The 17865-nt window shown below is 49.1% G+C and overlaps 1 protein-coding gene across 3 annotated transcripts in view; it reads left to right on the plus strand.

Moving 5' to 3' along the window:
- Nucleotides 1–17865, plus strand: part of CAPN3 (calpain 3) — a 49578-nt gene that overhangs the window by 25595 nt on the left and 6118 nt on the right. The window contains exons 3-15 of one of the 3 annotated variants that reach the window (XM_043471579.1): nucleotides 1084–1202; nucleotides 2647–2780; nucleotides 3482–3650; nucleotides 4441–4587; nucleotides 6523–6606; nucleotides 7511–7596; nucleotides 9742–9819; nucleotides 10746–10906; nucleotides 12396–12565; nucleotides 12906–12917; nucleotides 13575–13783; nucleotides 14555–14591; nucleotides 16529–16546. In XM_043471579.1, coding sequence (XP_043327514.1) covers nucleotides 1084–1202; nucleotides 2647–2780; nucleotides 3482–3650; nucleotides 4441–4587; nucleotides 6523–6606; nucleotides 7511–7596; nucleotides 9742–9819; nucleotides 10746–10906; nucleotides 12396–12565; nucleotides 12906–12917; nucleotides 13575–13783; nucleotides 14555–14591; nucleotides 16529–16546 — 1424 coding nt within the window. The remainder of the gene's footprint in view (nucleotides 1–1083; nucleotides 1203–2646; nucleotides 2781–3481; nucleotides 3651–4440; nucleotides 4588–6522; nucleotides 6607–7510; nucleotides 7597–9741; nucleotides 9820–10745; nucleotides 10907–12395; nucleotides 12566–12905; nucleotides 12918–13574; nucleotides 13784–14554; nucleotides 14592–16528; nucleotides 16547–17865) is intronic. The other 2 variants (XM_043471580.1, XM_043471581.1) reach the window with 2 other exon arrangements.

Here is a 17865-nt window from a genome sequence, read left to right on the forward strand (position 1 = left end):
GCTTTCATAACTCAAACTCCTGTTTAAACTGCCCCAGAATAGTTCCGTATTAAAGAAGCTTTTCAACAAAGATGACACCTGCCATGTGGATGAGCATCCAATTTTTTGTCTGGTTAATTAGCTTGGCTGCTTCCTCGTCTCAGCCTCTTATATGGAAGGCATTGTCTTTAGTGCAAACTGCAACAAAGTTCTGTGAAATAAAGTTGGAGGAAACAAATATCAACAGACACAATTTAGAACTTGAGGGAAAAGGCACTCAAGGCCAAATGAAAGGAATTTAGCTAATTTGGTCCCGGAAGGAGAGGCTGAAGAGGTTTTGAATATCTGACTTCCTGCACTTGAAGGAAGGCTGCCTGCAGAGCCCTGGCCAGCTAATAACCTGGGCCTTCCAACCAACACACTGTTTCAGAGGAGAGGCTGGCTGCTTGGGAGGTGGCAGGTGGGGAGGGTGGTAACGGTGGTGGGAGGAGGCCTGTGGAGGCTCTCAGCCTCCCCTCTGCAGTCTCAAAGATGCCATGACATCCTACACAGCACAACAAAGGCCTTGCATAACCTAGCCTGTGTTCTGTTAGTGTTCCTAACCTGCCACTTGGGCATTCACACACACACACACACACACACACACACACAAAGCAGGGCAAAGTGCCGCCTCCAAATACTAACCAGCTTTCCTTGCAGTACTAATGGGCTGGACTGATGGCTCTCAGATGCTCAGATTCTGCAGTCACATTGCAAAGGTGCAGGGCAGGCAGCTTTCCTACAGGTGTTAGAAAGGATGACCCAATTATGACCCCCCATTGCTGTTTCCATTGAGGTCCAAATGGAGCTTATACTGCAGACAGAGGAATTGCCTATAGCCTTCAGGAAAGCAGTCATGAGGGAGTAAATTACCCTGTTGATCGCATGGTCCAGGGACTGCGGTCACACCCCTTTCCTTGGCTGACACCTCCATAAGGTCAGATCTGAAAGCAGGACAGTGAGAGCCAAGTGCATGCCCTTCTCCAGAAAGCAGACGGGGATGGGTCTCCTTCTCCACTGGAGGTGTGGGCCCTCCTGTGACCTATGCCATGTGTTTGCCTGCAGGGGATTGCTGGTTTCTTGCAGCCATCGCTTGCCTGACCTTGAACAAGCGTCTGCTTTTCCGGGTCATACCCCATGATCAGAGTTTCACCGAAAACTATGCGGGGATTTTTCACTTCCAGGTGAGGTCAAGGGACTCCAGGTGAGGGTAGTTAAGAGGGCCAGCGGGCCATCCACCTACCACTGGTTTCCCAACCTTGACTTCCCAGTGGCTCCAGGAAAGATCCCCACCCACCCACCCGGCTATGGCTGTGGGCAGTGACCCCCTTCAGGCCTCAAGCCTGTGAGGAAGTAGTTGTTTATTTCTTCCTACCCTCAAACCCCTACACCTTCCGTTAGGCCCCAGCAAGGTTGGAGGATATCCTGTTCACTGGCCTGTTGGTCTATTTTTACCTTTCCAGCTGTCAGGCTTCTATGTGATAACCAGAAGCCCTTCTCAAGTAAATCCCTAAGACACTAGCACTGGAAATCCAGAGGGCCCTTTAGGCTGCAAAAGAAATGCCAACACAAGTCTATACCCACTCTATCATTCATCCCTTCCAGGCTCTGGAATAAAAGTCTGGTTAATCTGGGGACCAGGCTTCTGGTGTGGCCCAGCAATGAGTCTTTTGGTTTCAGAATAAGTTCAGACACTGGAAACTTTCTGGATCCAAATTGTCCTAGCAAAGAACCAAACCCCATGCTGACCCAGAACTGAAATGAGCTTCGTATGTGGGCATCTGTATCTAGGGGTGTTCTGAGGCTTCTGAACAGCCCTGAAGGCTCCGAATGTCCTGGACTGACCCGGATCATCAGTTGATCTTGTATCCCAGGATGGAAGGCCTCAGAAGGGGTCTTCTCTGCAGGTTTAGGATCAGAGTCCTGCTGCCATCCCAATGCAGACAGGGCAGCGGGGTCCCGAGTCTTGTTTTTTCCCAATGCCATCAAGCTGCTCACTCCCCTTGGGTATTTAAAAGGACATAAACACAAAGACCACACAGATTTTTGCCCTCTTGTTCATAGGAGAGTAAATGTCATTAGAAGGAAATTAAACTACTTTTGGCTTTCTTGGGTTAATACCGATTTGTTCAAGAAAGAACATCATCTAGAATCGGGATTACTGGACAGTGTTCCTGCTTTAACCAGAGTATATTCTGGGTCACTTTCCATTTCCATGTCAATCCTTCTTCTTCAACAATTCCTACCTTATTTGTCATCAAGAAGTACATACATTATACATCACCTTCTCCTAGACCAGTGCTTCTCAGCCCTGACTGCATATGAGGATCAGCTGAGATAACTAAAAATACTGATACCTAGCCCCTCCCCAGACCTACGGAGCAGCAGGAAAATCTCAAGCCCTCAGATACACATGGAGTACCTACCATCCCCTGTACTGAGCTGGACTGTGTCGAAGAGACATAATGGTTTGTAACGTACTTCCTGCCCTCAAAGAGCTCACGGTCCATTTAAAGAAAGATTCACCCTCTCTAAACCCAGAATAGTATGAACAAAAGTAATGTGGGATAGGGACGCATTTCCCACTGGTAATCTGAGGATGGCACTGTGCTTGATGCTTCTGTGCAGTTCTGGCGCTATGGAGACTGGGTGGACGTGGTTATTGATGACTGCCTGCCAACTTACAACAATCAACTGGTTTTCACCAAATCCAACCATCGCAATGAGTTCTGGAGTGCTCTGCTGGAGAAGGCTTATGCTAAGTAAGACGGGGATAGGAAATCTTTAGCTTCCATAGTGAGCTCTTTAATCATCCCTTCTTGGTGGCACTACAGATCCTGGATCCCAGCATTATTTCTCTGGAACTCAAATCCCAGAGCCTTGGTTGGCTCAACCTCACGAGCTCACTATGTATACATATATGTATGTGTGTATATATATATATATAAAACTTTTTATTTTGTATTGGGGTATAGCTGATGAACAATGCTGTGATAGTTTCAGGTGGACAGCGAAGGGACTCAGCCATATGTATACATGCATCCATTTTCCCCCAAACTCCCCTCCCATCCAGGCTGCCACATAACATTGGAGCTCAGAATATATGAATAAAAGCCATGCTGCCTCTCAGAAGCTCCACTCCAGCTACTAGTGGCTTTAATGGAGCCCTACTTCAGATTCCGGGTGTAGTGGAAAGAGAACCATCAGGAAGTGGGAATAGCAGGTTCCAGTCCCAATGTTTCTCCTCTCTGTGGCCTTAGCTGGTCACACAGCCTCTGGGGCTCAGTTGCTCCATTGTGAGGAAACAGAATCACAGTATCTGTTCAAAAGCTTAGAGAGTTGTTGGAGAATTTGGACAAGACAGCATCACAGGACCCAAGAGTAAAGTTCTGGAGCCGGGGGTACCTGGGTCATATTTCCTGGAACCCTGTGACCCCAGACTAGTCTTCATCCTCTCTCTAAGGCTCCATGGTTCGTATGAAGCCCTGAAAGGTGGGAACACTACAGAGGCCATGGAGGACTTCACAGGAGGAGTGACAGAGTTTTTTGAAATCAAGGATGCTCCCAGAGACATGTACAAGATCATGAAGAAGGCCATCGAGAGGGGTTCCCTCATGGGCTGCTCCATTGATGTAAGTCTGCGGTGCGGGGAGCAGGACAGGGAGCTGCCACCTGCTGGGAAGACTTACCCGGTGAACAGCAGCACAGGGCTTTCCTCTGGGACAGGGTGAATGTTCTGTTTTAGGACGCAAAAAAGTAGCCTCAACTTTGAGAACTGGGAATTTCTCAAGGGAGAAGTTTCTGGAGATTTCCAATAAAGAGGTGGAATTTAGGTGGAAATAGGCCTCCGAGGTTGGTGTTTCTCAGTTCCAGCATGCCCCTAGTAAGCCGGCCACACACTGGGCTATGGACCTGAACCTACCAGTTCCCTAAGAAAGCCTCCCAGTCGTTGAGCTTTGATCATATCTCTCACATGAGACACAGGCTTTGTGTTGTAATCTGGGAAAAGCTCAGCCTGCAGTCCACCTCTCAACGAAGTGGTGTGAACTGAGACCAGAGCCAAGGGGAAGGGGATGGCAGACTGCCCAGGAGATACACCTTCCCTGGGGGGTAGTCAATGTATTCTAATAGTCTTGGTTATCTCTGCTGGTGAGGAAGGGGCCCCAGCTGAATTCCTGTTCCTTCCTCTCCTAGTACACCCAGTAGATGGGAAAGCTTGGGAAGATGAAGCGCCCACAGACAAACGTTTTCTTTCTGCATCACTGTTCTCCATCTTTTCTCCATTCAGGCTCTACTTATCTCTCCTCTGTTTCTTTGTCTATCCCTTCCCTTCTTTCTCTCTCCTTCCCTTTCTATCACCCACCTTTGTTTACTCTCTCTCCCTCTCCTGGACTGTCCCCTGCCCTCCCTGTTGGGCCTCAGGATGGCACAAACATGACCTATGGAACCTCTCCTTCTGGGCTGAAAATGGGGGAGTTGATTGAGCGGATGGTGAGGAATATGGATAACTCGCGGCTCAGGGACTCAGACCTCATCCCTGAGGGATGCTCAGATGACAGACCGACTCGGGTGTGTACTCCTCCCACCTGCATTGCCCGGGTGTGTTGTGTGGTGTCAGACCTTCCCCAGCAGCTGGCACCTCCCACCTGGGCTCCTCCTGGGGCCTTCCAGGGGTCTGGGTTGGAATCTCTTGCTCGCTCCAAGGCTCCTGAGGAATGGGGGGAGACAGCTTTTGGAGGGAATCTCTGGTGGGGGACGGGGTGGGGGTGGGGTGGGGTTCCTTCATACTCCATGGTCCAGGCAGTTTCTCTGATAATGAATTAACTGGCATAAATATTTACAAGAGAGATTTCATTTATTTGTAAATTATTTCTCTCCTTCTAGTTCATTCATTTATGTATTTGACACTTATTTACTGAGTTCCTACTAGGCACTCTTCTAACAAACAAAGAAAATTCTCTCCCATTTGTTTAGGATTCTAAGGAATGAGCAGTCTCCACACACTCCCCATCCCCTGCCCCAGAGCTTATATTCTACTAGTTTGGGAAGTAATACACGCTATACAGTAAAGCAGAGGAAAAACGAACCTATTTTTTTCCCTATCTGAGGATGATAACATTTGGCATATGTCCTACTAGGATTTTTCTATGCATACACCTAATCTAAATTTTTATTTTAAAAATGCAGTCGTATTGTATGTGCCTCTTTGCAGCATGCTTCTTTTTCAGTTAGCTTTGTATACCTAATGTGCCAACAAGAATCACGTTCTTAGTGTGTCTTCTATAACACTTTTAGTGGCTGTACAATAGTCCAACATGCAGATAAATTATAATTTTTTTACCCCATAACTTATTATTGGGAATTTAAATATTTTCTTTTTCTGTTTTGGCTGTAATTTTTAAATGTTACAGCGAACATCCTATTAGATACATCTTTGTGTCCATCCAGGACAGTTTTCTTTGCACAGATAGCCAGTAGTGGAATAGCCAGGAATGCATATGTAATGCCACAAGAGTCATTTCAAGTGGTTTCCCTGGTCTAGAACTGAGAGATTCATGAACCTCCTGCCCCCTTCCCTTTCTATTCACATGGTCTCGGTCCTCTAAAGACTGAAATCTGGAAGAGGTTGAGATGCCAAAAACCTTGGCTCCTCACATAGCCCTCACTTTGAAAAGGGCTCCAGGCTACCTCTTAAAGCTGTCATATCACCAGGCAGAGTGAAGTCACAGAGATCCATTTAGGGCTCACTGGGTTTTGGTCATCCTACCCTTCTGCCAAGGATCTCCTGTGGCTGCAAATCTCAGATGGAAGAGACCTCCCTGCTCCCTGAGGCACAGTCACGTCTGAGCAGAACTTTCCTCTGGCTGCCTTGGAATTCTCTGCCTGGGTGCAGGAACTTTTAATTTCTTTCTTTTTTTAAAACTTTTGGCCACATAACATGGCACATGGGATCTTTGCTCCCCAATCAGGGATCAGCCCACACCCCGTGCATTGCAGGCATGGACCACTAAGGAAGTCTACTTTTAATCTCTTGAACATGTTCTAGGGTGGGTGGAGAAGGTGAGGGGATATAAAGATAAAAGGTTAGACCTCCATGTTTCATCTAACCCCTTTTCTCAACCCCTTTCTCTTCCAGGAATAGTCAACCCTGGGTGGGCTCAAGGAAGGGGAGCCTGACCCAAGGCAGCCTCCATCCCCGCCACCTCTTCCTTTGAAAGACCCCAAGGGATCCAGAAAGGAGGGCCAGGCACGCTCTCACTCACCTCGCGGCCCCAGCCTCCACATTGTTCTCCAGTGGTCAGGGGACCAGCTTGACAGAAACACCTTGTCTGGGCTGCATATACTTGGCTCTCTTAAAGGGCTAGTGAGGGTCTTCTCAGGGCTAGTAGGCATGCTTCCAGGGCATGGAGGAGTCCTTGTCCTCACTGGACCCAGGATGTGAACCAGTGTGAACTTTGTCTCAGGAAACAAGCCCTGATAGGCTGTCTGGTTTTCACTCCACAGACGATTGTTCCAGTTCAGTATGAGACAAGAATGGCCTGTGGGCTGGTCAAAGGCCATGCCTACTCAGTCACTGGGCTGGAGGAGGTGAGCCTGGTGGGATATGGAGGGATAGGACTTGAGGGGCTACTTGGGGGAACCTCCTGAAGTCAGGTCTTGGCTTTCTGTGCCCCTTTGCATCTGCAGAATTTGCCTCCAATCAGGTACTCAGGCTGAGTAGCAGGTTGGAGACTACTGGGACTTGTAGGTGGATCTTGCCACAAGACAGTTCTCACTCTATGTTTGTTTTTAGCGCTAAACATAGCAATTGCCCCAACATTTCCAAAGAACAAATAGAAATAACTTTGGTTTTATGAAAGTAATTTCATGGGCTCTTGTGTTTCTTGTTTTTCATGGTCACTAATGATGTCTTGCTCCCACTGGCACATCTGGCCTTAACTGGATCATGACAGAGACAGGGAGTTTGTCAGGCCCCTTGTGCACAGTTGGGCCATTGTGCCCTGGTCATATGGATGGGCAGAGAGAGGCAGTTGTCCACAGCACCCCATGCCGCAGACAGGAGAAAAGGGGCCCCTTTTTCTGATCGATCTACTTAGAGGGGACATTTTCTGTCACTCTTCAGCCAGCAGGGGCATTTTTTTCTATTAATAATTCATGCAGAGACACCTAATTACCAGCAGAGCCCTACATTATATGCCCTGCCTCCTCCACCCACTCCACTCAGATTTCTAAATGGCCAGATGTGCACTGTGAAAATCACTTCTTAGAAGATGGCAAGGTGATGGCCAAGCCTGAGTCCTGTAAGCTCGTGCTAAGGTTCTGCCATTTCACAGCAAACTTGTGATTAGTCTCCTTGACCAAGCAGGACAGCTCCCTGTATGGGATCCTCTCCCCACTCCCACCCCAACCCTCAGGGCAAGACAGAAGACCCCCACCCTCACCCCACTTCAGAAAGGGCCCAGAGCAAGAGAGCTTTTCCTCTTTGCCCAAGGCCCTGTACAAGGATGAGAAAGTGAAGCTGGTGCGGCTGCGGAACCCCTGGGGCCAGGTGGAGTGGAATGGCTCCTGGAGTGACAGGTGGGTGAGGGGACCCCATGAGCAGGGGAAAACAGGACCTGGGACAAGGTTGGGTTGGGGACCAAACCATAAGAGTACGACAAATGCTTGGTCTAAAATCACCCTTAAAACCAATGATCCAGAGGAGAAGAGGGGGTGTGGCTCTAGGGACGGACTGGGAACAGAAGAGGGCATGGCTCCAGGGAAGGGCTGGGACCAGAAGGGGTGTGGCTCCAGGTTAGGGCTGAAAGCAGAGCCTCGGGAACCTGGGACCCCAAGAACTTACTGATAGCCATTGAGGGGAAAGGAAAGATCCTAGAGAGCATGGGCTATGTCCAGGCAGGAGGGGAGTCTGGATGCAGTGGTCTGACTGGACAAGTAACTTCCTTTCTCGTAATTATCTATAAAATGGGGGAAATGTTAGCACCTACCTGGTGGGCTGTTATGAGGAGAAAATGTGATGGTGTTGCAGAGAGCTTAGCCAGTGCTAAGATTTCCTCTCCTTCACTGGCCCCAGGAAGAGATGCATAGGTCCTTTGAAAGAACTGTACTACTTATTACTGGGAGCAAGTGACTGGGAGCAGCTAAAACAGCACACAGAGGGAGGAAGCTATTGTGAAGGCTCCAGAACCTTCACAAAACCTTTATTGTTCCACCCCAATTGCTGGCTCCTGACTGCCTCTCTGCAGGGAGAGTGGGTCCTGGAGCTCCTTTATTCCCAAGGGGGCAGAGCAGGCCTCTTTAGCTGAGAAGGACCACAACCAGGTGTGTGCCCTCAGACCCTGTGCTAATTTTAACATACCTCTCATCTCAGGGCACCGTAATTACTGGCTTGTTCGGCCATTCATTCATTTAGCAAGTATGTGTTGAGCACTTGCTGAATCCCAGGCACAATCCTAAGCACTGGGGGCATTCTGTGAATAGGCAACTTTGCTGGATAGACCAATAAGGTGCTGATCCTGGTCTTCTTACTGTTCCCTCTCTTATCCGTGTGGCAAATCCCAGACACCTCATTGTGCAGTGTGTGTCAGGCCCCATGCTTCTGTCTGGGGACTTAGAAATGAACAGAGATTCAGACCCTGCCCTATAGGCCTTAAGGTCTAGTGGGAAGGACAGAAAAACAGTAATCATTGAGATAAATGCTATAGTTAGGGTCACAAAGCAGGTGCCCTTCTCATAGTTTGAGGGGACAGGAAGGTAGCAAAAGGTTGCCTGGAGGGATGGCATTTGAACTGGGTTCTCTGCTCTGGAAGGGTCCCTGCTGCCCCATAAGTCTACCAGCCCACTAGTCACCCACAGGGACCCTCGCTATGTTCTCCAGTCTCAGAACTTGGGGTCCACTTTCTGCCAACTCCTCCACTTCAGGGACTGCTGACAAGTGGGACTCAGCCTCGGTCACTCAAGGAGAGTTCCCTCCCCCACCCACTGCGTCCTTCCTGCTGGCCTCAGGAATCTCCATCTCCCCTCCAGTATTCCCTGATTCCAAGCACTTCTTCAATCCCTAACCTCTCCAGAGACGATCCAGTTTAGCTTCATTCTCCTCACAAAGGTGCTTTAGTTCCTCCTTCTTTGGGAGACAGTGTGTAAAACTGCCCAGCCTTTAAAAATACAAAACTGGGATGTTTTGTGGGGTGGCAGGAGGAAGGAAAAGTTTACCTGTTTAGTCTTTCTCTCAGTAACTCAGACAGTTACTTATTAGATGATGGGCCTGTTCTAAAAGTTTTACATGCAATATTTCATCTCTTGCTCATCACAGCACTGTGAGTAGGTGACATAATCATTTCCCTTTTGCAGTTGAGAAAACAGAAGCTGTGAGAGGTGAAGTTTCTTGCCCAGGGTTACAGCTAGTACTGGTATAATTAAATTGAAATCCCAATTTACCTATTTCCAGGGCCCAGCTCCTAACTTGAAAGGGTGAGGAATGGTTAAAATTTTAATCAGAGAAAAGTCAGGCCCTCATAAACCATTTTAAAAGCTTGGTCTTAATCCTGAGGATGGTGGGAAGCGATTATGGGGTATCAGGTCAGATTTGCTTTTTGGTGGTTCACACTGGCTGCAGTTGGGAGAGGAGCTATTTTGTTCATATTTCCCAGACACCTCCTGGCCCAGCTCATATCGGGCCTTCCCTTTCTTTTCCCTTTCATCACACCTCCAACTTCCCTCCAGCTGGAAGGACTGGAGCTATGTGGACAAGGACGAGAAGGCCCGTTTGCAGCACCAAGTCACTGAAGATGGGGAGTTCTGGTGAGTGCAGGACCCAAGAGGACTCTGAAGGGTAAAGGATGGGGTGGGCACTGAAATCTCAAACCTCCAACCCCAGAAAGTGGCCGTCAGATTCAGCCCTTGGGACATCTGAGCCCTATTCTCCAAATCCAGCCAGAGACCCGGCACGACTGAGGGTTTTGAGAGCAGCCTGAGTGTTATGGTGATGACTGGGCCCCGGACCAAGCCAGTGCGCTAGGGCTCCTGCCGTTTTGTGACACTCCACCACACGCACTGCTCCAGCCACTTGCTCCTGGCCTTGGTGGAGCTGTTTTCTGAGTGGAGGAAGCCCTATCTACTCAGCTCACCCAATGCCACTCAGATCATTTCTACTGAGCCTTCAAGTCTCAGATTAAAGGGAACTTTCTTCTGGACCCACTTGTTTTCCTCAGGATTGGGATTAATTTGTGATACTCATCACCTTTAAAATTGCTGGCTTAATTGTCTGTGCTTCCCCAACTACCCCTCCCCTGTGCCTGGTACAGTGCTTGGGCCCAGTGGAGGGGCAAACAGGACCACTGTGGAGAACTGAATTGCTGCCAAGCTCTTCCAGCAAGAACGCATGAGTTTGAGTTGTTAACGCAAGAGATACATCAGAACTGACAGTGTTGGGACTTCCCTGGCAGTCCAGTGCTTAGGACTCTGTGCTCCGGCTGCAGAGGACATAGGTTCGATCCCTGGTCAGGAACTATCCAAAAGCCACATGGCAAGGCCAAATTTTAAAAAATAAATATATAAAAATTTTAAAAAAAGAACTGACACAGTGTTGACCCTAAGAAAGGAAGGACAGGGTCCTCTCTAGGACCATGACAAAGTTGCTTTGGGCTATTTCATTGTTCTGTGTTAGCCCTGCATTCTTCCCTATCCCGGCCTCCCAAACAGATCTCTCTCTTCTTCCAACCTCTCAGGATGTCCTACGATGATTTTATCTACCATTTCACAAAGCTGGAGATCTGCAACCTCACAGCTGATGCCCTGGAGTCCGACAAGCTTCAGACTTGGACAGTGTCCGTGAATGAGGGCCGCTGGGTGAGGGGCTGCTCTGCCGGAGGCTGCCGCAACTTCCCAGGTGGGAGATGCTCTGGATGGGGGAAGGGTCCAAGCAGAACAGGTTCCAGGCAGAAAAATATTAACTAGCATCTGCTGAGTCTTTACTAACTTCCAGACATACAATCTCTTATTGAACTGTCCCCATTTTACTGAGAGGTGACTTTCCTGGTGGCTCTGTGGTAACGAATCTGCTTGCCAATGCAGGAGACGCAGGTTTGATCATTGGGTCGGGAAGATCCCCTTGAGAAGGAGATGGCAACCCACTCCAGTATTCTTGCCTGGGAAAATTCTATGGACAGAGGAGCCTGGTGGGCTATAGTCCATGACGTCACAAAGAGTCAGACACGACAGTGACCAAAGAACAACAACATTACTGAGAAGGAAACCTCCATTCTGAGTAGCTTACATTAAGGAGCTGGTAACAACTTTTCAGTTCAGTTCAGTCGCTCAGTCGTGTCCGACTCTTTGCGCCAGGCCTCCCTGTCCATCACCAACTCCCGGAGTTTACCCAAACTCAGGTTCATCGAGTCGGTGGTGCCATCCAGCCATCTCGTCCTCTGTCATCCAGGTTATTATGTCAGAACAGGACCGTGTTAATTATGCTGAGGATTGAACTGGAGAACTGAGTTAGCAGCAGCTGCAAGAGTTTAAGCCAGAAATGATGAAAGCTGAGGCCAAGTCAGAAGCAGCAGAGATGGGGGGATGAGGCAGGTTGAGGGAAGAAAATATTGGGTGATCTGGAGAAGGAAGAATGACTTCAAGATTCTCTCATTGGGAGCCTGAGTAGATGGTGTCAATGAAACGCACAAGAGGAAAAAAATAGGTTTCTTATTTTTGACTGAGTTGGTTGTGGGCTTCTGCAGAGGAGTTTAGTTTGGGACATGGGAAGTCTGAGGCATGTGTAGAATATCCAGGTGAAGATGCATGAAAGAGAACCAGATGCACAGATAAGAGTGGCACTTAGCTCTATGATAGGGACTCAGTATATATTTCTGGAAGGAAAGAAGGATGGAAAGAAGACAGGAAGGAAAGGAGGGAAAGAAGAAAGAAGGGATGATGGGAAGGAGTCAAAAGAGAGATTGAAGCTGGGATCTACAGCTCAGGAGTCAAGAGCATGTAGGGAGCAGTTAGAAAGTAGGAGTGGATAAGACAGCCTAGGGAGTGAGAGAAGAGGCCCAGGACCAAATCCCAGGGACTAGTAACACTGAGGGAGCAGGTGAGAAAAGGGAAGCCATCCGCAAAGACAGAGAATGAAAATTCACAGAGGAGAGGAGCCACATAGCCAATCAGCGCAGCTCCATCTGTATAAAGGTATAAAGGCTACCCGCCCCCCACCCCAACACACACACCAAATTAAACAAATGGCTGGATCCTTTTTATTTTTCATACATATTTGAGCCTGTAGATGAGGAGGCTAGAGACGAATAGGTTCCCTCCGTCTCATCTCCTGTCCTTTCCTTTCTCTGAGAGGCAGATCTGAAAGTGCAATTCCTTTTGGGGGGGCACAGACACTTTCTGGACCAACCCACAGTACCGTCTGAAGCTCCTAGAGGAGGACGACGACCCCGATGATTCCGAGGTGATCTGTAGTTTCCTAGTGGCCCTGATGCAGAAGAACCGGAGGAAGGACCGGAAGCTGGGGGCTAACCTCTTCACCATCGGTTTTGCCATCTACGAGGTGTGCCATCCCTGATGAGCTTCAGACCACCTTTTCAGGGAAGAGGTTTTCAGAGGGCCTCCTGAGGGGTTCCCCAGCTTCCCCAATATCCAGTGCCCCCCACAAACTCCTGATATCAGGCCCACTTGTGTCAGAACCTCTTTGAAGTTTGTAACCAGTGGGGGAAAAACCCACCTAGGGGAGGTGGGGGTGGGGCTGGGGCTGTCCAGGTAGGTATATGGGGAATCAGAGCCCCTCATTTGCTCTACGATTGCTAGCATGCCCTTTGGCAAGTGTCCATCCCTATTAAGACCTGAAATCCACAAAATCTGAGCACCTTCCTTTTCTGTTTCTCCCCAAGGTTCCCAAAGAGGTATAGAAGTGGAGCAGCCAGCAGTGTGTGCAGCGTTACCAGGGCCCTGTGTCCGCCTGGGGCACATCAGGGTGCCTCCTGTGGGGTCTGGGGGCAGGACTGTGATAGGAGAGGGCCTGGCCCTCCTTACCTAACTCCAGAGCAGGTCCTCAGGCTATTGCATGGCCTCCTGACCCCCACCCCCACAACGTGCCCTTTCCCTTGCCCACCAGAGACCATCACACACTCACATGCTTGCTCACACTCACACACAGAATCCCACAGACACATTGTGAGGCTGATCACCTTCTTTGGGGGTGGAGGAATCACCTCCCTCAGACCCTGCCCACAACCCCCGCCCCCGCCTCCTTGGGGTCTTTCCCCAATCCAGAGGTGTTCTGGAGCTGAACAGCAGCAATTCTGGTAAGTGACCCTGAGTGGGGGATGCCAGACTTGACCTTCACTTCTGGATCACAGCAGAAAAGGAAGAGGATATGGGGTAGGGAGTTCCAGGGATGTTGAGCTATTCGAGGCCTTGGGAATCAGAAGCTGGTAGGTCGTGACTATGAAATGAGTGACCAGGGAGTTGGGAAGGAGGACTCCCTGGAGGAGGACTGTGAGCAGGACAGGGTGTCCCTCCCGAGGGACTGAGGTACCTTGGGCTCTTCTCTCCCTCAGATGCATGGCAACAAGCAGCACCTGCAGAAGGACTTCTTCCTGTACAACGCCTCCAAGGCCAGGAGCAGAACCTACATCAACATGCGGGAGGTGTCCGAGCGCTTCCGCCTGCCTCCCAGCGAGTACGTCATTGTGCCCTCCACCTACGAGCCCCACCAGGAGGGCGAGTTCATCCTCCGGGTCTTCTCAGAAAAGAGGAACCTCTCTGAGTAAGTCCCACCCTGGCTTTCCCCACCTGTCCCTAAGAGCCCACATGACCCATACCAGAGACTGGAGGTGTGAGACAGCTGGACAGCTGAGACAGTGAGACAGACTCCTCCAGGAATCCTGTTGACCAGGACCTCTTCCCCTGTCACTGGGAACATCTCCCCTACATCCATCCACCCACCCATTCATCCCACAGATAGCTACTGAGCACCTGCTATGTCGCAGGCACTCTTCTAGGCACTGAGGACAGAGCAATGAATTAAACAGAAAGAAATCCCTGCCTTCATGGAATTTAGCATTCTAGCATGAGACGACCATGTAATAGGAAAAAGTATATAGAGTATATTAGATTTACATAAGTGATAAGGAGGAAAAATAAAGTGGGAAGAAGGATAAGAGCAGTTGGGGGGTGATTAAACTTTTAGGTACGGTGACCAGGGAAGCCAGCAAGGCCACATCCTGCCCTCTTGGTCACTGGGGATGAGTTCATAGGCCCTTACCACTTTGACCTCTGTCCCTAAAAGAAGCATTAGGTCCATGAATAGGTGGCTGGGTCATGCATCTGGGAAAACCTAGACAAAGCCAAAAAGAAGCCCTGTGTCTGCACTTGGCTTCAGGGAATGGCACCTGTGGTATGGGATGTTAGTCCCTGGGGTTCTCTTGAGGTCAGTCCAGACTTGGCTCCGAGAAGCCAGGTGGCCTGAGCAAAAGCCCTCTGCGTCCTACTTGCACCTGGTGACACTGAGACCCCCTCATGTTTGTGTTCCTCACAGGGAAGTTGAGAATACAATCTCCGTGGATCGGCCAGTGGTGAGTGGTTTGGCTCTCACATGTGACAGGACCAGGGAACAGACGGGTGATGGAGGGGTAGCAGCGGGACACAGGAGTCTGGGGTGTGCAGAGTCATTACTCTGTGTTATTGCAACTTCTGTGTGGCATGGCCTGAAGTCATGGGACTTGTGTCCTGGGGCCATTTAGTCAGTCTAGGGGCTGGAAGGACAGAGGAGAGTCCTAGAAGGAAAAGCAGTTTGAACAATTAGAGGGAGGGACCAAGGCCACAGGAATAAGGGGTGACAACAGCTACAGCCAGCACTGGATTTATGAATTAGAATCTCACACAGAAAAAAGGCAGCACTACACCAGCTCTGGAGTCAGTATCAAAACCCAGGTCCTCCACCTGCCAGCCCGGTGACCTAGACGACTTATGTAACCCTTCTGACTCAGTTTCCTACTCTGTAAAATAGGGGGGATATTAATAATACATGCCTTACAGGGCTTTTGTGAGGTTTGAATCGATGAGATCATGTGCATGAAGGGTCTGGCATAGCACAGGCCTTTAAATGGCTATGGTTCATATGTTTTACATCTTCAAGGTACTTCTCATATGTGTCATCTCTCTGATGTTTGAAAGGTTTCTGACATGTAATAAAGTTATTATCCCTGGTTTTCAAGTAAGGAAGCAGAGGCTCAGCGGGGTTAAGTGGTTTCTTTGAGTTCACAGAGCTTGTGAGTGGCAAGGCTGGAACTCACAGCCAGATTCTCTGAGTGGAGTCAGGCTCTCACCCCTACCCCATGCTGAGGCCTGTCCCCGGGGGTGGGAGGCCCAGGGTTAGGAGCACAGAGCTGGTGTCTGCTGGAGTCTCCATGGAGAGGAGTCTTATGACTGCCTTGGACTTTGCGCTTTGGTGAATAAATAGTCCCTTGGGCTCTGCTGGTGTGTCCTGGGCCAATAAGAGGACAGCAAATACCCCACTGAATTGTCTTCTGGGTAGTGACGCTCATGGTTCTAACCCTGACCCTGTGCTAGTGGCAGATCCCCAAGGGCCTTTTGAATTATCACAGATGTTGGTTTTAGTATTAAGTGCATTTGATGCTGTCTTAATACTTATTTATCTTTCAGATGTCAGTAATCAGTGCAGTGTATTTATCAGGTGCAGCAAACTCAAAAGCTTACCTGAATTCGTATGTCACCTAACGGAGCAGAGCAGGCACCTGTGGGGTTTTGGTGTCCCTGCGTGGGTACAGTTGCCTGTAGTCCTCTTGGCTTCAGACCGCTGGAGTGATGGTGACTGTGGCAATCTGGGGATGCAGAGCTGCTGCTCTCAGCTCCTCAGATTGCTGTCACGGGGTCACAGGTTCATGCCTGCTGCCAGTGAAAGTGTTAGTCACTCAGTTGTGTCTGACTGTGTGCAACTCCATAGACTGTAGCCCGCCAGGCTCCTCTGTCCATGGAATTCTCTAGGCAAGAATACTGGAGTGGGTTGCCATTTCCTTCCCCAGGGGGTCTTCCTGATCCAGGGATTAAACCTAGGTATCCTGCATTGCAGGTGGACTCTATCGTCTGAGCCGCCAGGGAAGCCCTGACCTTCTAATTTTAACGAAAAACCAAAAACTCTATAAATCAAATAAAATTCATTTTCAGGCCAGTTTAGGTGAGTCACTTTTGGGGTGTTTTAGTAACCAACTTCATTAAAAAATACAGAACATCTGCCAGAAGCTCCCCTTCCTTGGCCACGACCAATAGCAGAGTGGACTATAAAAGCATAGCTGTATCAGCTGCCGGTGTCTGGGCCTGGAGAATTCTCTTCTCCCTTTACCCTCCAGGCCCGTTCGGCTCCACATGACCCAGATTTCTGAACTTCACCTGACACTGAGGACCAGGTTCACAGGGAAGCCAAAAGCCACTGGGTTTTCTGGGAACTTGCTTTTCACTTATATTGCATTTATTATTTTCTTTTCTTGTGCAGAAAAAGAAAAAAACCAAGGTGGGTGTAACGGGGTGAGTGGGCAGACAGCACATGGTGTGAGTGTGTAAGAGTGAGCATGCGTGCACTGGACCTGCCTCCTCTCCCCAGCCCTCCTCCTCCTTCTCTGAGCTCCTCTGGCAGCTATGGGTGCAGAGCATTGATAGCTTACACTTGCTGAGTGGAGGCTATGAGCCAGCCACTGTTGTACGTGCTTTCCATGGATTCTCTCCATCCTCACAATGACTCTATGAGATTGGTACATGCAGGCCTCAGAGGTATTGTGGTTCAGTTCCAGAACACTGCAAAAAAGCAAGTATCAGAATAAACCAAGTCACAGGAAGTTTTTGGTTTTCCAGTGCATATGAAAGTTATGTCTGCACTATACTGTAGTCTATTAAGTGTGCAATAGCATTAAAACTAAAAAAAAGTACATACCTTAATTAAAAATACTTTATTTCTAAAAAATGCTGATCATCATCTGAGCCTTCAGCAAGTTGTAGTAGTAACATCAAAGAATACTGACTATAGATCACCATAAGATAGTAATGAAAAAGTTTGAAATATCGTAAGAACTACCAAAATGTTGACACAGAGATACAAAGTGCACAGTGCTGTTCAGAAAATGGCACCGATAAGACTTACTCCAGATGGAATCACCACAAACCTTCAATTTGTAAAAAATGCAGTATCTGCAAAGCATGATAAAGCAAGGGATGCCTGTACTATGATTACCTTCATTTTCAGAGGAAGGAAAGGTACAGACAGATTGACCAACATGCCCAAGACCACACAGCCAGTGGCAGAGTCACCTTGGAACCAGGAGGTCTGGCTCCGCAGTCTGTGCTCTGAACCACACACTTTGCTGCCTGCTTAGAAGAGAGAGGGAACGTGGCCAACCAGTGAAAATGGGCCTGACATGGGAGTCCCGCAAAAACCCACAGGAGAACCTCTTCTTTCTCAGAAGTGGGTGTGACTAAGCTAAGCTTAGACTTGATTCTTGTGGGAATGGCAATGGGCCCTGGTTCTCGGGGAGCAGTGACGGAGTTGTGTGAGGATTTCCATGGCAGCAGGGGAGGGCCTTGTCTTCCGACACCAGTGCCTGCTCTGCAGACAGGACAGCTCCTCCTTCCTCCTGTTTTCCCTGCCTGCTCCCCACTCCTTTTTCCTTAGCCTTCTGGGGAAGGGGGTAGCAGAGGATACCCAGAGGGGCTGTCACTGCCAGGGTTATCATCTCAGGTGAAGCAGGTTGCCAACTCCCTCCTAGATGGTGACCTCTCTCTCTGAACTAAGCCCCTCGAAGTCATGGGCCCTGATGGACTCTGCTTGCTGTGCATGTC

This window comes from Cervus canadensis, chromosome 6, assembly GCF_019320065.1.
Source record: "Cervus canadensis isolate Bull #8, Minnesota chromosome 6, ASM1932006v1, whole genome shotgun sequence".
Lineage (NCBI taxonomy): Eukaryota > Metazoa > Chordata > Mammalia > Artiodactyla > Cervidae > Cervus > Cervus canadensis.